Here is a 27,774-nt window from a genome sequence, read left to right as displayed (position 1 = left end):
AATCCTCTCTCTTAATCCAGTACCCATTGAGATAATTTATTGATGACTTAATCCAGTACCCATTGAGATAATTATTTGATGGTTATTAGGATTATTTTTTACTTCCAATAATTTTATGTTTCACTTTCAAGATTACCAATTTTTTTTTCAAATCTTCTTGTTCTTGTTCTGTAAATGTTACTTCCTTCCTCAAGTCTTTCAGCAGTTAACATATTATTTTTAAGTTCTCAGATTGATCCCTACATCCTCAGGGATTCATTCTTTGATTTGTCGAATTTACCAACCTTTTTTAAAGATAATACACTTCTTCACGTGTGTAGAACATTTTAAAGAGCTGTTCTTGCTTGGTAGCTCTCCTTCAGAGGTGTCCTTAACTTTTCACATGATCTAGATCTGCCTCAGCCCTGGTCCCAATGAGCTTCACAGGTCCAAACCTGGTTGGTCTTATAGAAGCAGATCAATCTGAATCTTGTTCTCCATATTAATGGTTTAATTTTGGATTTTACATCAATATTGTATAGACTCGGTTCCTATGTCCCATCTGCTTCTTTACTTTTCACATATAAGTTCAAAAACAAAACCCATGTCCAAAGTATTTTAATAAACAACATATTTCATTTAAGAAGAAGCTGCATTTTTTGGGGGAAAATCAACCTGAGGGTAAATGACTAAAGACCTACAAACTACAGGAGGGTAAATGACACCAGGTGTCTGCTGGCTGTCCACAAATCTCTTCTCACTGTCATATTTTATGTCTATGAATGGATCTTTAGTACCGTGCTTCCACGACACGAGCCCCTTGTAGTATCTCCATTCCAGATCCCTTAAATCCATGAATTGTTTCTCTGCAAAGAATCACATTTTCAAAGAATTACACGAAGGTGTTATTTAACCTTCAGTTATTCAGAGATGCTTCTTGGACAGAATGAAATTTTGATGAACTTGAGTCTCTTCCTTTTGGTAGAAAGCTGTTTCTAGAGCTTTACAAATGAAGCAGGCACCTATGGTGTTCATCTGTCTAAAGCCCTCCTCCAAATGGGGAGTTGGGTGGGCCTGGCTAACTAGGCTGGAGCAGACACTAGCAGGTGGAGGAGTCTCATTCAGTGCCTGGATCCTAATAATGAACAAATGGAGAGATCTACAGAGCACCGAGATCAAGAGATCAAGAGAGAGGAGAAAAGGATGCTGATGAGTGTTTAAAACAAGGACAAAGATTTATCAGAAGTCCATAGGTTGTTAGTGTCATTTCTTCCAAGATGCTGGTTTAAGCCCTGGGTATAAAGGGCCGTGGCTAGCTACTCTTTCAGGACCTACCAACTTGGGACATCGCTAGTAATTATAATCCCTTCAAGAAGCCAATGAACCATGGAAAGTCAAGCCATGATACACCGCATATTCTCTTACTCAGCAGTCATTTTCCTTTCCCTTCCTTTCAGTTTCTTTAATGACTAACCAAAATGTAAACCACCCTCCCTCCCCAAAAAGAACAGCAACAAAAAAAGAGCAAGGCATGAGGTAGACACTTGAGTGTAAAACCAGAGGCCCAAGAGTCAAGGAGATGAGTTTGAGGAACAGAAGGTGAATAATGGATACAGCAAACAAGCAGGAGGGCTGGTTTAATTCTCTCTTATCATTCTCCCTGCATGGTGATACTCGAGCAGGTCTGTTATGGTCCAGATATGTTCCCTGCACCAATCAGGCTTCCAACCCTGTCCTGGAAGGGCCCGAGCTTTGGTATATGTTCTGTAAGTGCTTGAAGTAGGAGACTGGGGCCAGGGACTGTCCCCTGAGTTCCTACCTTCCCTAGTGGAACAGATACTTCAGCAAGCTGTTGGTGCTGTACACTGGTGGTCAACAGTGTCTCCCTAAGGGCAATTACTGAGTGTCAGGAGTTTGACAAGATTTTAGCAGGCTTGCCATTGGAAGATCTGGTTATAGAAGGAACAGAAGGATGTATTTGACAAGAGAAGCCCACAAAGTTGATGATTTTGATTACTACAGAGCTTTATGCTGTGATCTGTGGTACACACTACAGATAGTTGGCTCACTGCATACCCATTGCAATACTCTTCTGTCTTCCTCTACCATAGAGGATGAAAAGCTAAGATCTCTATTCACCACCCAGCAGTAAGGGGTGGCTCTTGGGCACAATTCTGACCAATGAGATGTAGGGAGAAGTCCCGGAGGAGGAGTGTTCTGAGGACGTTTGGCTTCCCTATTAAAAGAGGACACAAGTAGCCAATGTGGCCCTTCTTCTTAGCCCCCTTTTGCTGCCTGGAATGTGGCTGTAGTACCTGGAGGTGAAGGAGGCATCTGTTGAGCATGAAGACAAAAGCCATACACAAAAAGACGGTGGAGCCTGGGTCCTTGACAATATCAAAAGCATTGCTCCAACATTTGTCTGTCTACCTCCAGACTTCTAAGGACATAAGAAAAATAATCTTTATTTGGTTTCTCTGTCATTTTTGGTCAAACACATTCCTAACCTACATAGTCCTACAGTTTTTAGCCTGAGCAAGAGGAGCTGATGTGATAGAAGGACAAAATGGTAGCACTCATTCTCTTTTCCTTCCCCAGGGCTTGATGCTAGTAAGGATATGTTCTATAATAGTCTTTGGTATACCAAGACCCCTAAAGTCCTCGTGGCTGAGAATACTTTAGGTACTGGCTGACTGATAAAATGACAGTAATACCGGACAATATAGGAGAGGAAAAGATGAATTGTTGCAATACCAATTAAACCTAAGTAATTACTGGATGGTCTCCATATGGATGCCTACACCTGGCTTCACGCATATTCCTTGAATAGACAGGATGTGTACTTGAAATTCTGCCTATAGGATCTAAGGAAATGAGGTCATGAAGACAGAGAAGAAACCCCAACAGAGTCTGGAAGGCCACAAGAGAGACCTCTAGAAGTTAGGTTGCAAGGAGACAAGCCATACATTGGGGATAAAGGACAATTTGGCTCCTGTCGATGGCACTTTTTCAATAGGCTCTTTGACAGGACTAATTAATTCCTAATATTTTCCATACTTTTTCCTTTCTGGTCCCAGACTTTACCTCATGCACTTCTGTGGATTCGCTAGGCCATTCCTACAATTGCCCTGATTTCTACTCCTGCCTGGGCTCCAGAACACACAAAGTATGACTCTATCAAAGGGATCTGAAACCTGCATTAGACTCTGTCAAGACATCAGTGTGGGGAGTTACAGCAAAGACTGTTCTGGCATCTTGGACCAAATATGAGCAGAGTAATCAATCTATGCCTTTGAATTTGTTCCTCTGACTCTCCCACTACTTTTAGTATAAAAATGGTGCTGTCAAAATATTTGCTGTGCAAATGGTTTTATCTTGAGTCAAGAACCTACTTTAGGAAGGTTCAAATATTTCATATCATTGACTTAATCTATTTTTTATAGCTACCTAGAATGACAAATTATTACCTCCCTCAAATTAAGGAAAATGAAGACCTTATAAGACACCCCCTTCTCATTGAAACTCACCATCATATATTTTATATATTTTTAACTTTTTCTAAATAGTTTTTTTTTTAAAGAACATCTTCCTATTAAAGTGTCAGAAAGGAAGGGAGGAGTTTCCTCTTGTTGTTTGTAGAGATGTATCAATAATGAACGGGTATGAGTTCCTGAAAAAATATCTAAAAATACCCCCTCTCAATTGCACTAAAGCCAAGATACTTTAGAAAAATAAGCCATTATTCAGTAAACATTTGGCTAAGTTCATAATAGTTATGGGTGACTCAGAGTCCCAAGTTTAACTAGCTATTATTATAAAGGTGACTTTAAGTACCACACCCAAAATACTCCTTTGCGAGACTGGAATGTTCCAGTCTTTTTTCTCTACTTCCCATTGGCACTGTAGGCAGCAGGCACATCAGCCACGAGCCCCAGAACTGCAAGATTCCCATGGGTCACCATGTGACTATTTCAGCTCTCATAACCTAAGTAAATGTTGCAAGAAGATTTCCACGAATTTCCCCCCCACATAGCCTCCTCTGTTTAAATTACCTGGATCAACTAAGAAGTACTTAGCAATTCTGTCTGCAAAGACAAAATTTTCTGGCCTGATCCTGGAAATGCCCAGCATGCCTAATATGTTGGCACCCTGAGTCTTCTCCTTTGCGGGGACGGGGACCGGTGATGAGGATTTGGAGTGTTCGATGAGAATCTCATAGGGAAAAGTGTGTGCAGGAGGAGGAATCTCATGCCGGAAGAGCCTCTGCTGGGATCTGGTGAGTCTCTCCACCCGAGAGAGGGAAGGGGTCAACAAGCTTCGGTACAGGATTTCAGTCATAGAGTCTGGTTTCTCCTTCTCTCTTCTCACCACCTTGCACACGAAAAGAGGCTGGGGGTCTTCTTCCCTCACATCGTCGGTTCCACTAATTGACATGGCATTCAGGTTTTGGCTAAGCATTTTCTGTGCTTCGCTCAGTGAAATACCGTGAGTTTTTAGGAGATTTGATTTCTTGCTCTCCTTAGTAAAGTCCTCGACAAAAGCATACAATTCTGGCAGCTGCGGGAGGGAAAAAGGCGGGAAGTCAGGAGACAGGATGAAAATGTAATTGGTAGACTCACAAACCCTGGAACAAAAGGATACCAAGGAACCATGAAAACAGAAGCATCTGTCTTTGGAAGCTATCTCTGCCTAACGAACCCGAGCTAAGAGTGGCAATGTCAAATCTCATAGTCATTCCCAGAAAGGGGTATTATTAGACACAGCACTTAAACCATGAAATGGGCCCATTAGACTTGGATCGGAAAGTCTGTAAGATTTTTCCAATGTGAAGTATGATGAGCTGCCATGGAGAGAGAGAGAGAGAGCTGTGGAGGCTTATAGCCTTTGTTTGGAGTAAGGCTATGTTTTCTCTCTTTTTCTTTTTCTTTTCTTTTTTTTTTTTAAGGCTGCATTTCTTTTAAGGAAGAAAGAGAGCCAGATAATACAGATATCAAAGCTTCATCCCAGTGTCCGAAGGGCTCAGAATGTTCCAGAATGCAGTGCAAAGGAAGCTCTAAGAGTCCCTATTCATTGGGATAGTTTACCAAAGCAAAGAGTTAACTTGGCGGAGTGTTTGGGAATAGTTGTTGGCAGAGAAAACAATAAAGATTTCCTTAGAATACCTTCCTTATCCAAAATCCTATACTGAAGGAATAAAATCTCATTTTCTCCAGCATCGGGCCTACCAACTCCATTATTCCTAAGGAAGTTCTTAGGCCATTCAACTGGAAGGCCAGAAAGGCCAAAATGAGAACCCAAATTTGGGTCATCAGCCCAAGGCACTTTCCCTTCACTCCTAGGCCGTTCTGTGCCAGAGCAACAAATACCAAGAGGGCAGAGGGGGGGAGAACGGCTTAGCTCTCGCACGCACCTGCCCTGGAAATGCTGCATTTCACTGTGACCAAAGAGCATCAGTCAGTCCATGAAGGGGAATGTTCGTATTCCCTGGGCCCCCCAAGAACATCACCGGGTATTGCGGTAGCTCAAACCGTTACAATTTTTTTTTTTTCAAACTGTCACAATTTTTGAATATCGTTTGCCCTGTGGAATACTGCAGAATTGTAAGCACCTACCGAATATCCGGGAGACTCTGCCGCCGCCCCGCCTTCCTCCGGATTGGTGTCATTACTAAGAGACATCGTGAGAGGACTTTGTCCTCGGATTCCTGAGAAAGCAGTAGAAGAGGAGACAGTGAAAGATGAACAATCCAGCCAAGTACAAGGCAGGAGGGTGGGGCATGGGTAACGCTTTTTAAGTGCCCAGAACTTTGTAAGTGGGACACTTGTTAAAATTTTATACCATTTTAAGTTTTCTTTTGTTCTCTTCTTACCATAGGTCTATCAAATGACTACATGCCAACCAAATATTTTCTCTGAAACACCTCAAATTCGTATATGATATATATGCTCTGGCATTTAATACTAATTAAAAGAAACTGGGGTTCCTGGGTGGCTCAGTGGGTTAAGCCTCTGTCTTTGGCTCAGGTCATGATCTCAGGGTCCTGAGATCGAGCCCCAAATTGGGCTCTCTGCTCAGCTCTCTGCTCTCTCTCTCTGCCTGCCTCTCTGCCTACTTGTGATCTGTCTGTCAAATAAATAAATAAAATCTTTAAAAATAATTAAATAAATAAAATGAATGCTATTCATGGATGACAAGGAATGAAGTTCTGATATATGCTACAGCATGATAAACCTTGAAAAATTAGGCTAAGTGAAATAAGCAATTCACCAAAGACCACATATTGTATGATTGCATTGACATAAAATTTATAAAATAGGCAAATCCATAGAGACAAGAAGTACATTAACAGGAACTAGCCTAAGGCTGGGGGGCATGCAGGAATGGGGAACGACTGCTAATCAATCTGGGTTTTTCGGGGGGTGATAAAAATTCTAAATTTGATTGGGTGATGGTTACACAACTCTCTGAATATACTTGAAATTATTGAACTGTGCTCTTTGAAAGAATTTAATGGTGTGTGAATTGTTTGTTAATAAGGCTGTTAAAAATGATTTGGAGAGAAAATGATAGTTATGAAAGATAGACTAAGGAGATGCAAAATATTGAATTGGTTACTCCGTAAGAAAACCCCCCAAATCATAGAATAGAAAAATATTTAAAATTAAAATTCAGGAAGATTTTCCTGGAATTAAGGATTTGAATCTGTGTATTAAAATATCAGAATGGATGGGGCGCCTGGGTGGCTCAGTGGGTTAAGCCTCGGTCTTCGGCTCAGGTCATGATCTCAGGGTCCTGGGATTGAGCCCCGCATCCAGCTCTCTGTACAGTGGGGAGCCTGCTTCCCCCTCTCTCTCTGCCTGCCTCTGTCTACTTGTGATCTCTCTCTGTCAAATAAATAAATGAAATCTTTGAAAAAAATCAAAACAAAAAAATATATCAGAATGGCTAGCACTAAAACATATTCTAGTAAAGTAATTGAGTTTCAGGAAAAAAAGAAAAGAAGCCTTAGTTTTATCTATAGCAACAGACAAAAACACACCCAAAAAACCAAAGTTTGAGCCAAGGATTTTTCTATTTATCCAAGCTATGTTTGAAAGAATAAAAGCTTGGGGCTCCTGGGTGGCTCAGTGGGTTAAGCCTCCGCCTTCAGCTCAGGTCATGATCTCAAGGTCCTGGGATCGAGCCTCACATTGGGCTCTCTGCTCGGCGGGGAGCCTGCTTCCCCCTCTCTCTCTGCCTGCCTCTGCCTACTTGTGATCTCTGTCAAATAAATAAATAAAATCTTTAAAGAAAAAGAAAAAGAAAGAAAGAATAAAAGCTCAAGGAAAAATTTTGATCTTGCAAGAACTCAGGAAATATTGTTCCCATCAGTCCTTCTTGAGAGAACTATCAGTTGACTGATGGACTTCAAGCAGCCAAGAGAAGAATGGACTTCAGAAGTAAAGAATCTTCTAGAAGTAGGGCAAGGTTGCTTGTGAGGGAAAACTACAAATGCATATATTCTCTGAACCTAGGATTCCTACTCCTAAATTCTTACATTTGAAAAACATTTCCATAGATGCCAATGAAACATAACTGAGGTTATTCACGGCAACAACTTTGTTTGTAACAGCAACAGACTGAAAACAACTTCAGCGTCCTAAGAGAATGAGGGGTCAAACAAACCCAATGCCCACCCACAGTATAAAGGATAAGTTGTGCTTTTTCATTTTACAATGGGATACTCTTCAGCAAAAGAGTCTGTACTTTATGTTACAATGTATGTAACACTCAAATATAAGCAAACAATCTACAAGGTTAGGAGTCAGGATAGCGTTTACCTTGGGAGGGGTCCATACTGGAACATGAGAATTACACAGCTCTGGTAATATTTTGTTTACTTGATCTGAATGCTACTTGTGTGTGACTGATAGAAATCCACTGAGCTTTGCCTTTGTAATCCATGAACATTTTCACATGTGTCTCAGACATCAGGGCGCCTGGCTGGCTCAGTCAGAATACCATGTGACTCTTGATCTCAGGATCATGTGTTCAAGCCCCAGTTTGCACACAGAGATTATTTAAATAAATAAAAATTTAAAAAATATATATTAACAGAAACTTTACCTAAGATGGAGAAAAACAATTTCCAGGGAAATACTGAACAATACTGAATGATTAATGATAGTGGAAAGTGTAAAGACCTATTTAGCCAGAGAACTCCACCTTGGTTAAAAGCCATTTTGTTGTTGGTGCAGTAAAACTTAAACTGACCCTCCCCCCTCCCCCCAGAGGAACTTACTGAGAAGCAAGTCTGGGAAACCAGTAAAATATGGTCAGCTAGTTCCTAATAACAGAGCCCAGAATACAAGGACGAGTTGGGCCAGGTGGAGACATCCAACCAGTAAGAAACACACATACTTTTTCCCTAACCACCAAAGAATGTAAACCCCACCGTTTGGGCTCCAACCTTGAGCACTAATTCTGACCAGAGTAATAGGTTGGGTCAAACAGCTACTATAGGGTAAATTGTAATTCAATTGGCCACCTGCGTGTGACCTAACATGACTACAATCTCACTGGCCACTTATGTGTGGCCAGATTTTTGCTCTATAAAAGGTAGTCTGTAAGACGGGGAGGGGTCGCTCTCTTCGGAGGCGGCCCTAAACGGTCAGTCTGACTTCTAATGCTTAGCACAGAATAGAGCTTTGCATAACTTTAACTTTGTTTCAGTCTCATTCCCCTGGCCGATCGTCTAACTTCTAATACTTATCATAAAATAAAGCTTTAAATAACTTTCACTTTGTCTCAGTCTCGTTTCATTTAATAACGGACCTAACAGAAAGGATCTAGTATGCTAAATAGATGTCACAACATAGGACAAACACATATTGGAGGAGAAGTATACAACAAGTAAAATCTAGCTTAAGGATATTCTAAGACAAAACATGGAACCATGGTTGACAATCGTGTAACTGTTTCATTGAAATTTATGATTATTTTTCTACTTTTCCTTCAATTTTTAAATTACATTCTTATCTCCACATTTTTTGCAATTCTACTTTTGTTTGCGATTTGTCATAATAATTTTTAAATGCTTAGTTTATGGACAAATTACTCAAAAAAACAAGACAATTTTATAATCAAAATTCTCCATGCTCTCAGTAATTGTTGAATCACTATATTGTACACTCTACATTAACAATATGGGAATTATGATAGTGTTTCTTTTCTGTTTTAATTGGCTCTTTGGCGTAAATGCCAAGAGTGTTTGCGGAATGGAATATTAGAGAATTGATAGTGCAATTTTTGGAGGCCTTACTTAGGTAAGGCTAACTGTTTGTGTCAAAAATAGGTTCTTGTCTTGTTAAAGAAGTAATAAGACTTTAACTTACCAGTTAAACAACACTGCTATTTGAGGTTTCAAGGCTTCCTAGGGTTGAGCAACATTTTAAGATATGCTGTCTTTTTTTTACCCCCCAAGTTGGTAAGTATTGTTCTAGGAAAAAAACAAACAAACAAAAAAAACCAACAACAACAATATGGGAATTAAAAGAAAAAGCTTAATTTAAAAAAATCTTTAAAAAAATTCTCCATGCGCTGAGAGAAAATAAAATGTGGGTTCTGTGAAAAAGAAGGGATAAGACAATAGAATATATTGGGGAAAAAAAAGAACAAAGGCTTTAGGACTGCATAAAAGATGATAATTATAAAAAAAATAGTAAAGAACCAACATACATATACTTGCTCCTACTAAAGAAGAAAACAGAACAAAATATTAAAAGGTATAATTTTTTAACTTTGCTAAATGAAAGGCCCATAATAATTATCGTAACTGAAAAAGTAGTAAGAATGATAGACATGGAGCCACATAATGTCAAAGAAAGTAATAACTGCAAATAGATACAGTGTTTACAATGTGTCAGACACTGCTCTGAGTTCTTTAATGTATTAACTAACTTAATATTCATAAAAATGACTAGATGCTATTATCAGCCCCACCTTACAAACTGGGGATGGAGGTATAGGTAAGTCAAGAATACAGTTAAGACTCCAAAATGGCAAAGATAAAAACATTAAAATTATTTCATGTTGATGAGCTGTTTGGAAAAGAGGCAAGCTTATAGAACACCTGGAAGAATACAGCCTTCTTGGCAATATGGCAATATCTATTAACATTCAAAAACAATTTTTTATGACTCTATAGTTGAGTTTCTTGAAATTTTTCCTGTGAAAATTGTTGGCCAAGTTTATAAATTATGAACCAAGCTCTTCATGCAGCATTATTTATAATAACAAGAAATAAAAAGAATTAAGATAATGTGCAGAAGAAAATCAGAGGTAAGGCAGACAAATGCAGAGAAAGTGGGGCCCATCTCTCCTGAAACTATCACAATGATGTACCTCCTGCATTATAGTTATGTTTGCCCAAAATTTCCCCTTTGCTTATGATCATTTATATTTGGGTTTCTGTCCTCCCCAGCCCAATTCTGGTAAATATATTTGATGTATAAAGAGCTTTTTAAACCATTAAGAAAAAGATAAACAACTCATTAGGAAAAAAAATAATAGAAAGATAGTCAAAGGGCTTGAAGAGGAAATTCTCACAATTAAGAATGATGAATAAAGTCAGTAAACATAACAATATTCTCAATTAACAGGAAATTACATGCAAATACATATAAAATGAGATTTTAACATCATCAGGTTGGTAAATGTCAATATAATGATAATGTCCATTTACTGAGAGTAACTCTCATTCAATGTTAGTCCAAACTTTAGAGAAAAATCTGGCAATGTGCAGTGGAATATGTGGGCTCTTAGAACTAATGGTGCAACTTCTAGGGATATGTGCTAAAGAATAACCAGAAAATTGGACAAAGGATGCTTATTTTCAATGGCTCATAATATTTAAAAGCTGAAATAGGGAATTAAATCAGTAAGAGATTAACTTTTGAAAATCATTTAAACTACCATTTCGTGTAACCATTAAAAAGGAAAAGGAATTTTAAAAATATTTTTCTTGGAGGGAAAGATGGTGATGGAGCAGGAGGCCCTAGGTTTGCCTTGTCCCATGAATACAACTAGATTACTATCAAATCATCTTAAATACCCCAGAGATCGATTATAAGGCTGGCAGAGCAAACTCCACAACTAAATGTGGAGAAGGCCACACTGAAGAAGGTAGGAAGGGCAGACACACATGGCGCACTGATCATGGTGTGGACAGAGTAATGTATAAGATTGCTGAATCACTATATTGGACACCTGAAATTACTAAAAACTTTTTTTTTCTTTAAATGAAAACAAAAAGTAGTAGAACCATATGCGTACTATGATCTTGTTTCTGTCTAAAATATATATATATATATATCATAGAAACTTATATATTCATTGTAAAATCTCGAAGGGTATATCCCAACAGTGGTCGTCCCTAGGAGTTTGGGTTAGAGTGTGACTTTTACTGTTCCCATTTTAAATTTTTTCTTTTGGGGTGCCTGGGTGGCTCAGTGGGTTAAAGCCTCTGCCTTCGGCTCAGGTCATGATCCCAGAGTTCTGGGATCGAGCCCCAAATTGGGCTCTCTGCTCAGCGGGGAGCCTGCTTCCCCCTCTCTCACTCTGCCTGCCTCTCTGCCTACTTGTGATCTCTGTCTGTCAAATAAATAAATAAAATCTTAAAAAAAAAAAAAGAAAAAGGAAATTTTTCTTTCATGAGTTATTACAATAAAAAATGAAAGTGTTCACAGTTGGATGACAGGGAGTGGTGTAACAGATGACAGAGGGGTGTGTAGAAATGTACCTCTAAACACGTTCAACAGAGCGTTATATAGAAGACAGATGGGAAACAACTCGAATGTCCAACGCCGAGCTCATAACCTAACAAATCTGAGAAAAATCAAGTTGTATAGAAATATTTAATAATAGGGAAGTCATTAAACAAAAAGATTCTAAAAAGGATATTGTAATATGACCCTTTTCCATTAAAAAAATCGTATATGGTTCACATAAAAATCTTTAAAAAAATGTTTTTTAAGATTTATTTTAGGGGCATCTGGGTGGCTCAGTGAGTTAAGCCTCTGCCTTCGGCTCAGGTCATGATTTCAGGGTCCTGGGATCCAGGCCCGCATCTGGCTCTCTGCTCAGTGGGGAGCCTGCTTCCACCTCTCTCTCTGCTTGCTTCTCTGCCTGCTTGTGATCTCTCTCTCTCTGTGTCAAATAAATGAATAAAATCTTAAAAAAAAAAAAAAGATTTCTTTTAGAGAATGAGAGAGAGAGAGCACATGGCGGGGAGGGACAGAGGAAGAAGAAGAGAATTTTGAGCAAACGTCCCCAGCGGAAATCAAGAGTCAGGCGCTTATTAACTGCTTGAGCCACCCAGGAGCCCCATTCACCTAAAAATCTTAATGGTAGCTCTATCTGTGTGTAGGATTGATTTTGGGTAATTTGTATTCTTTCTTAGGATTCTTTGTGCTTCTGTGGGTTTTACAATAAGCATTTATTTTGCAATTAAAAGAACATTTGAAGATGTTGAGAAAAATAAAGAAATGGCTGGAGGCAGTTATCTGTGGAGAATGCCCATCATGGGGTGGGGGGTGAGGGGGGACTGCTCATAGGTCTGGCAGAGGGGTTAGGGTGGCTGACCAGGGGAGGGACCTCCTTGCAGTCCCTGACAGTTCAGCCCACAGCTGGAGGGACAGGGCTCTAACTCAAAAGCAAACAAAGGATCATGGTTACCTAGGGCTGCAGGTGGAGCTGGGAGTGAATGCAAAGGGGCACCAGGTTTCTTTCGAGGAGCATAGAAACGATCTGGTGGGCCCGTGCTTTCGGCTGCAGGTCGGAGTGGGGTGCTGTGGTGCCCGTGCTGGGTGAGCCCCACCCGCTCACAGCTGGCCCTCCCTGGGCACCTTGTGCCCACTCTGCACAGCCCTTCAGGAACTCCAGCCTGGGAGGATGGGTGCCTTCCTTGTATGGTCATTCTCATTCCGCTCTGGATCCACAAAAAATTCCTGAAGCCATGCATAACCCCCTGATCTCTCCCTTTGTTAGTTGCTTTTGGCGTAGAAAAGCTCTTTGAGAGTCCCATGATAAAAACAGGCAGAACAGAAGGCTACAGCCATAAAGGATCGCCAGCAAAAGGAGCAATGCATAGCTCTGATAAAAAGAAAGACAAGAGATGGTTCCAAAGGATCTCAGTGTTTTTAAAATGAACCTGATTAGGGGCGCCTGGGCGGCTCAGTCGCTTAAGTCTGCCTTCCTCTCAGGTCTGGATCCCAGGGTCCTGGGATGGAGACCCTCGGCAGGCTCCCCGCTCAGCTGGGAGTCTGCTTTTCCCTCTGCCCTTCAACCAGCTTGTTCTCTCTCTCTGTCATTCTCTCTCCCTCTCAAATAAAAAATAAATAAACAGGCAAACAAACAAACAAACAAATAAATAAAATCTTTCTAAATAAATAAGTAAATGCAAAGAGAAGTCCTAAAATCAGACTCCAGGGATGGTTGAACCACTCTGTAAATGTATTAAAAGTCGGTTGACTTGTGAGCTAAAAGGAGTAAATTTTATTGTAAGTAAATTATCCCCCAATAAAGCTGTTTTACAAAAGGAAACAAATGAAAAGACAGAGCTCCCCAAATGGGTCAATTATACCGTGATCTGCTTGGAGAGAAACTGTGTAAACAGAAGGGCAGTGGTCCGTGAGGTGCATATTAAAGGCAACCTTGGTGGTTAGAAATTTACAGCAGTATTTGGGCTCAGCCTCTGTGATGATGGAGCAGTTCAGTGCCCTAAGCTGTGTGCTAGAGGGAACAGAGGTTCCGGGGCATGCAGACTGGGGGTACTGGCTGTTGGTAATGACTGTGAACGATAGCCGAGTGTTTGGTGGACACTCCCTATGTGTGCCACACATGGTTCTAAGAGCGTAAATGAATTTTTCCATATAATCCTCTCAACAGCTGTGGGACAAAAGCACAATTATGATCTCCATTTTACAGATCTGGAAATTGAGGTATAGAGAGGAGGAGCACTTTGCCTGACATGACGGGGCTAAGTAGTAGTAAATCTGGGTTTAAACCAAGCAGCCCTACTTCAGAACTTCGGAATATTTATTTATTTATTTATTTAAAGCTTTATTTATTTATTTATTTGACAGAGAGAGATCACACACAGTAGGCAGAGAGGCAGACAGAGAGAGGAGGAAGCAGGTTCCCCGCTGAGCAGAGAGCCCGACGCAGGGCTCGATCCCAGGATCCCGGGATCATGACCTGAGCCGAGAACTTCGGAATATTTAAAAGAAATTTTTTAAAAATTATTTTTAAAATAAATTCTACTTCCCAATGTGGGGTCAAACTCATGACTCGGAGATCAAGAGTTGCATGCTCTACCCACTAAGCCAGCCAGGAGCCCCCAAGAACTCAGATTTTTTATTATGCTACTTATATTACGCTATCGTGCATACATATGATCTTGTCACACATGCAGTTTTTTTTTTTAAAGTTTATTTATTTATTTGACAGACAGAGATCACACGTAGTCAGAGAGGCAGGCAGAGACAGAGGAAGGGAAGCAGACTCCCTGCCGAGCAGAGAGCCCGACATGGGGCTCGATCCCAGGACCCTGAGATCATGACCTGAAGCTGAAGGCAGAGGCTTAACCTACTGAGCCACCCAGGCTCCCCTTTCAGTGTGTTTTTATTTGCATTTCCTTTTGCTCCTTCCCCCTTCCCCAGCTTCTTTCATTAACCCCTTCATCAGGAAACCTTATAATTAAATTTATTTTTCTCTGTATTTCTATATCATATATTGCCATATATGCACAGTCATAAATATCAAAGATTCATGTAATTGTTACAGAACTGAGATCACATTTTGCATCTTGTTCTTTCACTAATGATTTCTCATGAAAAGCCCACCAACTCATCTAGTAAGCCTCTGGACATTATGCTTGTTCCCTTACATTATTGCTACAAGAACATGTTCTCATTTCTGCTTCAACCCTAGAATTCAATGTGCAGCCTCCAGCCTGCCCCCAGCTCTGACAGGCATACCCCAGGGCCTCCTGCTAGGGAATGGAAAAGATGCCATGAGAAAATTGAGACTCCTTGCTCCAGGTCTGGCGTGGAGCTGACCTGCCTGGGGGGCATCTATTCCTTTTTCTCCAGGTGGGGGAGCCGCATTGAATTCAGGGAAGCTGGTACAGCTTTGTAGGAGGAAGACAACAGTGGCCGTGATGCTGCGGGGACAGAGTCTAAGGAATCAGGACTCCTCTCTGCCTTGTGCCATCCCTGCGGGCTGATTTTTAAATACAGTTGACCCTTGAACAACATAAGGATTAGGGGTGCCGACACACCCCAAGATGGAAAATCCGTGTGTAATTTGTGAGTCTTGAAAAATTTAACTACTAAGAGCCTACTGTTGATCAAAAGCCTTGTTGAAAATAGTCAATTAACACAGACTTTATATATGTATTATAGACAATACTTTTACAATAAAATAAGCTAGAGAAAAGAAAATCATAAGGAAGAGGAAAATACATTTACAGCACTGTATTGTATTTATCAAAAAACCCCTCATTTGCAACGACAAGGATGGAACTGGAGGGTATTATGGTAAGCGAAAAAAGTCAGTCAGAGAAAGACAAATACCATAGGATTTCGCTCACAGGTGGAATTTAAGAAACAAAACAGATGAACACAGGAGAAGGAAAGAAAAATAAAATAAGGTGAAAATGAGAGGAAGGCAAACCATAAGAGACGCTGAACTGTAGGAAACAAACAGGGTTGCTGAAGGGGAGGTGGGTGGGGGGATGGGGTAACTGGGTGAAGGGCATTAAGGAAGGCACTTGGTCTCATGAGCACTGGGTGTTACATGGGACTGAGGAATCACTAAATTCTACCCCTGAAACTACTAGTACACTCTATGTTAACTAAATTGAATTTAAATAAGAAAATTTGAAAAAAATCCGCATGTAAGGGATCCACACAATTCAAACCCATGGTGTTGATGGGTCAACTGTGTAGTGTATTACTAGAAAAGCTGAGGCTAAGGCCAACAGACCAGGGGACAACTGCCATTGAAAAGACAGTTACTCACAGTTCCCAAGAGGGAACTTGCCTGGGGGACCAGATGGAAAAGCACCGGGGCCCATCAGGAGGCAGGTCGGTGTGGGAAATGTGAGCCAGAGCCCCAGCTGGTTTCTGCAGGAAGGAACTGGTGGGATGGGACCGGGAGGTTTAGAAACCAGTCTGGATGATTTCAGCAGACTCTGGGCCATGGGGGCTGTCCCCTGGTGTCTGACACCTGGCCCTCAGAGGGTGAGAGCCTGATGGAGGAGGTGGTTGGGGTTGGGATCGGTTGGTTTGCATCTGAAAGGCACACTTACAGAGAGGTGGTTTACTGCCTCAAGGAATCAGCTCACCCTGGGAGGGCCAGTCCCTGCAGGGCCAGCAAGGCCTGGGATGGGAAAGTGTCAGAAGCCATGGTTGATACAGGGCTTCACTACAGTAGCATCTTTTGTCTTATGCAGCCTACAGGGGAGCTGTCTTGTCACGGAGACATGATTTGTTTCCCTCCTTAGTGTGAACAGAGGGACAAAATTAGGAACAACAATACCCACCTAGTAACTTGTAAGGATTATTCTATTATTTGTTTTCATTATCGGCTTCAGTAGTGAGGGTTGAGGAACTTGGATTTCCTTGAAAAACAGTTTTTTAAAAAAATTGTCTAAGTAGGCATTTAAACATTTGTCACTATCGAATACTTGGAGCCAGTCTCCAAGGATGTACTTTCCATCCCTGTCCTCAAGGACACACTACCCAGAGCCTACCCAAAGACTGCATGTGCACACCCTCTCTCTAGTTAAAAAATAAAAAAATAAAATCTTAAAAAATAAAAAATAAAAGTCTTAAAGTAAGAAATATTACTTTATCTTATTCACACAAATCTGGTTTTTTGCCCAGGGAGGCTGGTGGCGCCATCCTGCCACTAGGTGGCGCTCACTGGACGTTTGCATCCACTATTTATTCTCTTTCTCAATCTCTCTCGGTCCCTCCTTCCTTCTTGACTGAGTGTTTGGCTGTAAAACAGCATCAATCCAACAACACTTGGTGTTCATAAGGACTACTGGACTAGGCTTTAGGAATACAAAAGTAAATGTGTGCAAATAATATGGAAAATTTTCTAAAACCTTTACAAATAACTCATTGAACACGTGGTTCTCAAGCAGGCACAGTTCAGCCCCGGGGACAGATACACGGACAAGCCAAAGAAACATTTCTGCTCTTGCGGAGCTCACATGCCAGCAAGGGGAGGCACACAGAAAATCATCTAGCTAATAAATGAATTAATAAGTTTGAAAGTCAGAGGGCTCTAAAAGGAAATAAAATATGAAAGGGCCAAAGGGAGTGCTGGGGGGCCGGACGTAACTTTATTTTATTTTTTTTAAAGATTTTATTTATTTATTTGACAGAGAGAGATCACAAGTAGGCGGAGAGGCAGGCAGAGAGAGAGGAGGAAGGAGGCTCCCTGCTGAGCAGAGAGCCTGATGCGGGGCTCGATCCCAGGACCCTGAGATCATGACCCGAGCCAAAGGCAGCGGCTTAACCCACTGAGCCACCCAGGCACCCCTCGGACGTAACTTTAAATAGGGTGGTCAGGGTAGACCTCATTGGAAAGGTGACATCTGAGAAAGACTTGTAGGAGGTGTGAGCCCTGAGAATACCTGGGGGGAGAAGCTTCCAGGAGGAGACCAGCCAGGGCTAGGGCCATGTGCTTGGCTCACTGGAGGAAGAGCAGGCTTCAAGGGGAGTGGAACACAGGGAGTTGGGGGACAGAAGGCACCTGTCACCCTGGGGGCCTTGAAGGCAGACATGGACTTTCCTCAGAGGGCACTGGGGAGCCACTGCAGACTCTGTGACAGGTTCTGACTTATATTTGTAAAGGAACGCTCTGGCTGCTGTGTGGAGAACCAAATTGCTAAAATATGTTCCTGTATATGAAGCAGATATGTGAGCACAGGTGTCAATTCCTAGCAAATCACCTGGAAGGACATGTACCAATTTCAACAGAAGAGAGGTAATAAGAAGGGGACAGAAGGGGAGATTTACTCTCTACTCTTTATCAATAGTGTGCATTTTGCTTAAAGTTTTTATATGGTAAGCATATATTCCTTTCGTAATGTCAAAACAATTCTGTTAGGACGTGGCTGACTTCCTGTTTTGAGGAGAAAGAGGCACATATGGGAAAGAAAGATAACCTTATGTCTTCTTGTATCTCTATGTGCTCAGTCATGGGATAGGCCCTTCTGAGGATACTGGAAACAATATTTGAAACAGTTCTTAATTCTAAAGTATATATTTTTTAAGAGAGAGAGTGAGAAAGAGAGAGAAAGGGTGCATGAATCGGGGGAGAGGCAGAAGGGAGAGGGACAGGGAGAATCTGAAGCAGGCTCCACACCCAGCACGGAGCCTGATGTAGGACTCCATCTCATGACCCTGAGATCATGACCTGAGCCAAAACCAAGAGTTGGACGCCCGACTGACTGAGCCACCCAGGCACCCCAGGAATATTTTTTGATATAAAACTGAACACAGAGTTTTCTCTCTCCCTCTTGAACCCAATATGACAATAAAGGAGTTAGTTGTTGGAAGTATAAACCTACTACTACAACAAAACAGCAAAGAAAACACTTAAGAGGGGAGCCACGAAGTGGTCTTATAGAAGGAAGATTTGGTTTTGCAAACAGCAGCTGCCCATCACAGGCACCTCAAGGGGAAATGTGCACAGGGCACATCAGGGTGGCAGCAGAAGTTAGGTGTTTGGAGTTCCTTGAGTGCCGCACAGGTCTCCTCGTGGAGACGTGCCGTCCAGGCTCCCCAAGCCTCTTTGACCTTTCACCATACTCCAGCAGAATGACAAGGTCAGGAAAACCACCTTCAGCAAGCCTCTTTCCCTGAATTGAACACTTGAGCTCCAGGTTCACTTTCTCCAATGCACCCAGCCCTCAACTCCCTATAACATCCTTAAGTCTTCATATTAATAACCAGTCCTTACACCACACGCCTTGCTTGATAACTACTATATTGTATCAACTTCACGCTTTACGATCTCTGAAAAGCAGGATGTAGTTTGCAGTCAGTGGTGGTCTCCCAGTTAATGATGGTCCAGTGGCTGTCAAGACTATTCCTGTGCTTGCATGAAACTGGATGTGTTCAGCCTGATGAACCCTTGCTGGCATTGAATGGCTGCTGCTCATTCACCTAAATCAAATGCATTATGGTGGCACAGGCTGCATTTAGTTACTGTTTGAGGGCACCTGGGTGGCTCAGTGGGTTAAGCGTCTGCCTTTGGATCAGGTCATGAGCTCAGGGTCCTGGGATCGAGCCCCACATCAGGCTCCCTGCTCAGCAGGGGGTCTGCTTGTCCCTCTGCTCCTCCCCCTGCTCGGGCACGTGCTCTCTCTCTCTCAACTAACTAACTAAATAAATATTCTAAAAAAGAAATTACTGGGGCACCTGGGTGGCTCAGTTGGTTAGGCATCTGTCTGTCTTCGGCTCAGGTCATGGTCCCCGGGTCCTGGGATCGAGTCCCGCATCAGACTCCCTGCCTGGCGGGAAGTTTGCTTCACCCTCTGCCTGCTGCTTTGCCTAACTGTGCTCTCTGTCAAATAAATAAATAAAACCTTTTAAAAAAATTAAAAAAATAAAAATGTAATTACTGTTTGAAGTGTTTTTCTCGGTCTGCTCTGTCCAATATGGTAGCCACTAGCTATGAGTGGCCTTGGAGCCCTTGATACATGACTAGTCCAAATTGAGATATGCTGTGGTATGAAAAGAGAATCAAAATATCTCATTAAGGATTTGTATGTTCCTTTTATGGTAAAAGTATGCATTCCAGATACACTGGGTTAAATAGTTCAAAATTATTTTTGCCCATTTCTTTCACTTTTTCAAATGTGACTACTACAAAACTTAAAATAACATACGTGATTTGCATTCTACTCTTTTTGATAATGCTGTTCTATAAAATAACACTGATGTGACAATGATCACAGGCAGGCACCAAATAGAGCAGCAGGTGTATAATAAAAGTCAGTGCCTAAATAGTCTAAAAGAGCTCTTTTTCTGTAATAGAGAGTATATATACAATAGAAAATATAATAGTGAAGCATGTCAGCATTAATTTACTTAAAAGATTTCTTTTTTTTTTAAATTTCAGAGAGAGAGAAGGGTGGGTAGAGGGAGAGGAAGAGAGAGAAACTCCAGAAGACTCCTTGTTAAGCACAGAGCCCTACTCAGGGGGCCTTGATCCTAGAGATCCCGGAGATCATGACCTGAGCCAAAATCAAGAGTCCAAAGCTTCACTGACTGCACCATCCAGGGACCCCCAGAGCATGTCCACATTTAAATGGGAATGAGTGACCATGGGATTCCATGTGGCCAAAACCCAGCCTAGGAGATAGAAGGCCAGGAACAGCCCAAGGCTCTCTGGACCATCCCAGTGCCATCTCCTTCCCTCCCTGCACCCAGAGATACCCACCCTCCTGAGTTTTATGTTTAGCAATCTCTTCTTTTTTCTTTTCCTTCTTCTCTAGCCACTTTTCTCATCTATGTAGATCTCCCTAGAAGATTTCTCTTGCAACTTGCTTTCCTCTTTTTAAAACTTTAATTGCAGCAAAATACACGTAACACAAAATTTACCATCCCAGCCATTTCCAAGTGTAGAGTTCAATAGTGTTAAGTCTATATCCACTGTTGTCCGCAACTTTTTCACCTTTTGTGATGGAAAATGATCTCCGTTTTCAAAATGGAAGGATGACCGTGAGCGAGAAACCGCTGTTGCCCCGGTCAGATGCAAGCTCCAGTGGAAAACAGCCCCACACACGCCCAGGGCCTCGTCTGACCTCTGCTTCTCTGAGTTTCAAGGGTCTCTTTTGGGGGAGTCAGAGGCACCACCGCTGTGACTGCGTCCTGGGTCGCACAGAGTCCACCCCTGCCGGGGCATCGGCTGGGATTCGGGGTGGGCCAGGGCAGAGCAGAAGGTCAGAAAGGGTAAGGAGCCGCTTCATATCTGTATTTTGTAGTTTTGGTTCACAAGGGCCAACCTCCAAATCTCAGGAGCAGGTCGACCCAGAGCTTTCCTTTGGGGTGCAGTAAATGCCCACTGTTCTCTTTTCTCTCTGGCTTTTTACTTGACTGTCTTTTTCATCTAGTTTTTGAGGTGAAGAGCACTTTATCTTCCAACCCTTCTGTTTTGTGACTGTGCGCTTGGGTTTGTAAGAGCTGCTTTTGTTCTGAGTGCTCCTTTCCATGTCCTCCTTTCTTGCTTCAGGATGTAGCATCTTATCCCTCTGAAGACACTACAGTTAGTGGGTTTTTTTTTCCTTAAGATTCATTTATTTATTTTAGAGAGAGAACACGAACTGTCTTTTCCCAACACAGTCTTTCTCTTTCCTGCTTTGGCCCTAACTTCCGTGACAGGGGCAGTCCTCACGTGTCTGCTGAGCTGTGCTTGTCGCTCACAAATATGAATGGGGCACTAAAAAGCTAGCAGGAAACTCTATACACACTGATGAGGCTTTAGGCTTTGGGTGGACCATTTTTGGACAGGATCCCGGAATGTGAGCGTCTTCAGGCCTTTCTGGGGTGGTAAGCTTCCTCATCCCCTGGTCTGGAGGGTGTTAAGTATCTCACAGTGACAGGGTAAAAGCAGAGCAGGTGTAGGGCTAGGGGCCCCTGTATCAGGCACCTACTATACACACATTCGCAGAGTCCCTTGTTTTGTTTGGGTGACTGCTGGTTGTTTTCTGGTAGGATACGAACACCCTCTACTGGGCCTGGCTCTCCCAGTCTGCAGACCTTGCGTTAACCTCTCGCTAGAGAAATTCTTTGGGTTACAGGCAGAGGCCTGAAGCGGGGGACAGCTTCTGGGGGTCCACCTTCTCATACCATGCTCAATAACCATCCTCTCACCCACCGTTCCCATCGCTCTTGGTTCCGGGAAAAGCTGGTATCTTCTGCAGTGGAGCCTTTTGAGAATTCGAGGGCATAAGGGGGCCATCTGGTTCTCAGTTTCCTCCCGTTTGCCAAGCCTTTAGTAACCCCTCATCCGTTTACCTTCCAACTTCCCCAAAATGTTCCTGATGTTAGCACCTCTCCAGATCTTACCTTTGTGTGTTGTCTTTTTAACAGACATCCTTGTGTTGCAATTTTATTCTAAAGTTGAGGTTTGAACTTATGTGGTTTCTTTTCTTTTCCCTTCTTTTTGTTTTTAGATTTTATTTATTTGAGAGAGAGCGTGAGCGTGAGAGAGAACCACACATGAGTGGGGCAGAGGGAGAGGGGGCTCCATCCCAGGACTCTGGGATCATGAGCTGACTTGGCGATTTCAGTCCATCATCTTGACATACATCAATGGTCTCCCGCTATTCCCATTTCTTTACGGGGCAGGATGGACATGCGGTGACCACAACTTGTGTGCTGTGTCCACAGTATCTGTCCAATCAGCATCATATCCAAGAAGTAGCTCCTTGGGAGTGGGACCGTGTGTGGGCAGGCAGAGACCGGTCCTTCATTTCTGGAGCAATAAGCCCTCCTCCACGGCTCCCTCCACTGCTGCTGCAGTAGGACACCTGGGCATCTATTTCCGTCTATAGCCCACCCCTCCCATGGCTTTTCACTGCAGGTTCAGTGACACAGAACAAAGCACCACTGTGGCTTCCTGCCTCGTGTCTACATACAGCACGTACAACAAGAGCTGTAGACCAGCTCACGTCTGCAACCGGAAATGCTTTTGTGGTAGAGTAGATTAGTAATCGTTGTGCAGTAAGATCTCCGACGGGGCACCTGGCTGGTTCAGTCAGCAGTCAGCTCTTGAGGTTGTTTGTGAGTTCGAGCCCCATGCTGGGTATGGAGATTACCTAAATAAATAAACTGACAAAATGAAATTTTAAAAAATCTCTAAAGGGGTGCCTGGGTAGCTTAGTTGGTTAAGCATCCGATTTTTGGTTTTGGCCCAGGTCATGATATCAGGGTCTTGAGATCCAGCCTGGCGTCGGGCTCCGTGCTCAGCTGAGTCTGCTTGAGATTTTTTCTCCCTTTCCTTCGGCCCCTGCCCTCACTCTCATACACATACATTCTCTCTCTCTCTCAAATAAATTAATTAAAAAAAGTCTCTATAAAAGGGGCACCTGGGTGGCTCAGTGGGTTAAGCCTCTGCCTTCGGCTCAGGTCATGATCCCAGGGTCCTGAGATCGAGTCCCGCATCGGGCTCTCTGCTTCGCAGGGAGCCTGCTTTCCCCTCTCCCTCTCTGCCTGCCTCTCTGCCTACTTGTGATCTCTGTCTGTCAAATAAATAAATAAAAATCTTTTTAAAAAAATCTCTATAAAATAAGATCTTTAATGAAACTGTTTGACCACCAGCTCATTTTGTTTCTCATGGAACATAATGTATGTGAGTAACTTTGTGGATTGGTTTATAATGGAATGGTAACATGTACCTATCTGCTTAACTAAGTAAAGCTTTTGAATAACAGGTTGGCCATTTTTGTCTTTACTCTGTGTTCGGCATTGAATCATTTTGTCCTGGAAAGCAATTTTTTGTACTTCTTCTGAAAAAGTGCCTTATCATCACCATCTTTTACTGTTGAAGAACTCAAAAACTTTGCTGGTCCCCTCTGACCAGGTTTTGTGACTTTACTGGGGAAGACCCAGGCAAGCAGAAGCTCCAATCTAATTAAATTCAGTTTCCAGATTTTCATTGTGGCATCTCCTATTAAGTTTCTAAGTAAGCTCTACATCCACTGTGGGGCTCAAACTCATGACGAGATGTATCTTTTATTAAGTTTTAATGTTCAACGGCTTTGTGTAAAATCACACCTGCAGATTTGCTTGACCCAATAAATCCTGACATTCTAAATCAATCTGGACTCATAGTTTCCTGGGATATTTGAAAGATTTTTCTGATCTGTAGGATATAAAATACTGTTTCCATCACTATTTCATGCTTCAGTGAACACTTTTGAGCCACTAATCCCTTTTTTTAAAAAAGTGAAATGGAATAAAATATAACCCAATAGCAATAATAAAGATAGCAAATTTGAGGGGCACCTGGGTGGCTTAGTCAGTTAATCACCTGCCTTCAGCTCAGGTCATGATCTCTGGTCTTGGGATCAAGCCCTGCATTGGGCTCCCTGCTCTGTGGGGAGCCTGCTTCTCCCTCTCCCACTCCCCCTGCTTGTGTTCCCTTTCTCTCTCTAATAAATAAATACAATCTTAAAAAAAAAAAATTGCAAATTTGATGCCAGCCAATGGTGTGAAAAATACATTAACCAGGATGAATCTTGTCAAATGAATGTTACTTAAGACAATCTGATTAACACTGTCCTTACGGACAATGTTCAACATTTAAATATGGAATTGTCATGGAGCACAAAATAGGGTTTTTGTGAAGTCACTAAGATCTCACATCTCCAATTCAAGATACACATGTGACTACTACTGTGTCATTGCATTTTCCTCTGAAAACTCCAGATGTCTGTGGCCCTCTGGAGAGATTATGGGGTTCCACACTTTGGAAATGCTGGTCTAAGTGAGAAGAGGACCACTTGGGAAGCAGGTGAAAGGCCACAGGGACCCAAGGATCCATCTGGACTTTACTAACTCTCGCATGATTTTCTCACCAAAATGTCCACTGGGCTTTCCTGGTGGATTTCCCTGGATTCCTCAGCCTTGGGATCTGACTGCCCATGTGATCACTTGCACAGCATGGTGGCTGGCACGGAGCAGGTACTCAGTTATCACAGGCCTTCTGCTGGGCTTGTCAGAGGAACTGCATATAACACAACTAATTATGGAATACAGCGTGCCATTATTGACTGTAACCAAACAGAACTGGAACTCTGGCTCCATCAGATTCAGCACCTCAGAGACAGAAAATGTCTGTGGCCCTGGCCAAGAGCAGATCAGTAGAGTGGCCTTGTTTACCAACATGTGGCAGGGGAGTAAGGTGAGGACAATGGCTCGGGGAGTACACTGTGGAAGGTGGCAGGCACCATCCCGCTGCGGCCCATGTGCCAAGAGAGCCTATCAGTCTTGGGCAGATTCCAGATGCAAAGACCAGAGTGCTTTCTGATATGTGGATTTTATGGCTGTACACAGCCAACTATTAAAAGTGACCTTTACTGGGACCGTTGGCTGGCTCAGTTGGAAGAGCGTGTGACTCCTGATCTCAGGGTTGTGAGTTCAAGCCCCACGTTGGATGTTAAAGACTAAAGTCAACTTAAAAAAATGACTTTATTATTTAAATTTTGGCAGGGAAAATGAATGAAACTCTCAATCCTTCCTTTGAAATGACTGCTTTCAAAATGCAATTTTCAAAAAGCTGAGTTTCTTAGGAATGTAATCTGATTATTTTGTTAAAAAAGATATCTTCTCTATTGCATCATTGTGTTGTACATCTGAAACTAGTATAACACTTCTGAGGGGCGCCTGGTCGGCTCAGTGGGTTTCGGCTCAGGTCATGATCTCAGCGTCATGAGATCAAGCCCCACGTCAGGCTTGGCCTTCAGCACGGAGTCTGCTTGTCCCTCTCCCTGTGCTTCTCCTACCACCCCCCTTCATAAATAAATAAAATCTTAAAAAAAAAAAAAGGAGGACTTCTGAATAATTCTTTGTTTTTTTAAAGAGCAGTTTCTGGTTTACAGAAAATTGTTTGAAAAGTATTCACCTTCCCCCCCCATCATAAACACAGCTTCCCCTACTAACATCTTGTATCAGTGCGATGCATTTATGAGAACTGATGGACCAGTATTATTATTATTTTTCAAATATTTACTTATTTGAGAGAGTGAGCACAAGCAGGGGAGGTAGGAGAGAGAGAGAATCTCTAGCAGATTCCTTGCTGAGCGTGGAGCGCGATGCAAGGTCTCATCTCATAACCCTGAGATCATGACCTGAGCTGTAATCAAGTCCGATGCCTGACTGACCAAGCCAGACCAATATTATTATTAAATCCTTAGTTTACCTTGGGGTTGACTTCGTGTTCTACATTTGTGGGTGTGGACAAACGTATCCACCGTTACACCTCATGGAACAGTTTCAGTGCTCGAGAAATCCTGTGCTCCAATGTCTTATTTTTTATAAGCCACTCTGGGTCAGCCCTTCCTGAAAGAATTCCGATCCAGACTTGCTCTCGCTCAAAAGCCTCAGTGGCCCACGCTGTGCAAGTGCATTCGCCTAGTGCTCAGGGCTTCTCAGCCCAGCCAGAAGCCGTGAGTGTTCCCAAGGCTTCCCTATCGGGCAGCTCTACTTCTGAGTGTCCGTGCCTGGATATCTGCTCCGCCTGGACAGAAGCCCCGGTGCCCTTCTCCTCACAGTGGCAGCCCACCTCTCTTCCCTCACGGAGTCCTCCCCTGCTTCTCTGAGCCTCCTCGACACTGTCCCTGCATCTCCTCAACGGCATCTATTGTTTTCCGTCTTGTTTATGGTTGTACTGGCTTTATCTTCCTCAGCTGAGCACAGTGGCTGAGACAATCAAGGTCCTTTTTGCTAGCCTTGAGCGCAGGACCCAGGACGCCCACATGTAAAATGGGCCTGGTGAGTACGGTGTCAACTCCCAAGAGCTGCGTGAGTTTTCAGCGCGCTGAGTCCTGCAGAGGGCCTGGAAGGCGGCCTGGCTCCCAGGACCTGTTCTACCAAGTGCTAGTGGCTTTATCACCGCCGCTGCCGCCACCAGCTGCTACCACTATGCTCTTCCTCCTCCTCCTACCTCTCCTCCTCCTGTGGGGTCGCCTCTGGGTGGGTGGGGGGACATCGCTGTGGACAGCCCAACACAAGGGCTCCATAAATACGTGCTGATGAAGCAGGGGGGCCGCGTGGTCCCACAGAGAAAGCCAGCCTCAACGCACAAAACGCAAGCCCAAACCAAACCAGACAGATCTGCGTGGGGACAGTGGCATTCCTCAGAGCCCTCTCCAAATGAGCCAGCCCCCAGCCTCCCCAAGCCAGGGACAAAGAAAGTGGTAATGAACATCTTGTGGCGATGTCAGCAGTTTGCTGTGTCACAGACTCTCAGTACAGGGGACGTGGGGGCAGCTCGGGGGCCTCAGGAGAGGACAATTTTTAAAAACGGGAATCAGTACCTGGTGTAGGCTCCAGGGAAGATCTCTGCTTGATTCTGGTTTGCTTGGTGGAAGCAGCAGCACCTGACCTATAGGATAGAACCCCAAAGAGGAGGAGCCGGACTCCCAAAGACAGAAACCGGAAAAGAGAGTGCACTGTTCTGCTCAGCATCCTACAGGAGGAACAGACGTCCTTGGGGTTTCCCGTGGGCAATGCCAACCGTGCCCAAACATCTCCACACCTACAACCACTTCCACTTCACTTCCTTTGATACCAATGGCAGCTGCGCAGCCGCAGTGGGGCTTACTTCCCACCGCTTCTCCAGGGAACTGGCTAAGGTACTGAGCAGGCTCCTAGGCCAGTCTGGAGGCACTGCCTGGGTGATCGGCCTTAGCTTTGTCTGCCGTCCACACCACCGCCGTGTGTTTACGGGCGCCCCTAGCACCTGAGACGTAAGGTAGCATGTATGGAAGGGGAGATGGAAGACAAGACCCTAGGTGGATCGCAGGTGGAGTAGGAAGTGGTGAGATGCATTGGAACAGTGTGATTCCATCCAAGGGATTGCCATGGACCGATCCTGTCCTCTGAGCTCTGTGAATGGTCCCCAGGGAATGATACCTGCTCAGTGACACTGGTTGGACTGACAGGTCTGCTTGGGCAGGGAGAGGAGGTAACGCCTGGCAGCTTTGGATGGAAGCCAGTTTGATGA

General features: G+C 43.2%; 1 protein-coding gene across 1 annotated transcript; it reads right to left on the bottom strand.

Annotated features, from left to right (window-relative positions):
- Positions 1-385: 385 nt before the first annotated feature.
- Positions 386-27,639, bottom strand: CUNH9orf153 (chromosome unknown C9orf153 homolog). The gene is given in 6 exon segments (XM_032840501.1): positions 386-845; positions 4,032-4,536; positions 5,592-5,683; positions 27,086-27,269; positions 27,271-27,312; positions 27,314-27,639. Coding segments are annotated over 6 exon segments (1,266 nt in total). The 5' UTR covers positions 27,530-27,639; the 3' UTR covers positions 386-618.
- Positions 27,640-27,774: the final 135 nt, after the last annotated feature.

This window comes from Lontra canadensis, unplaced genomic scaffold (genome assembly GCF_010015895.1).
Source record: "Lontra canadensis isolate GAN:19392208 unplaced genomic scaffold, GSC_riverotter_1.0 scaffold113, whole genome shotgun sequence".
In the NCBI taxonomy this organism is placed as follows: Eukaryota; Metazoa; Chordata; class Mammalia; order Carnivora; family Mustelidae; genus Lontra; species Lontra canadensis.
This window is presented reverse-complemented; position numbering and strand designations above follow the sequence as displayed.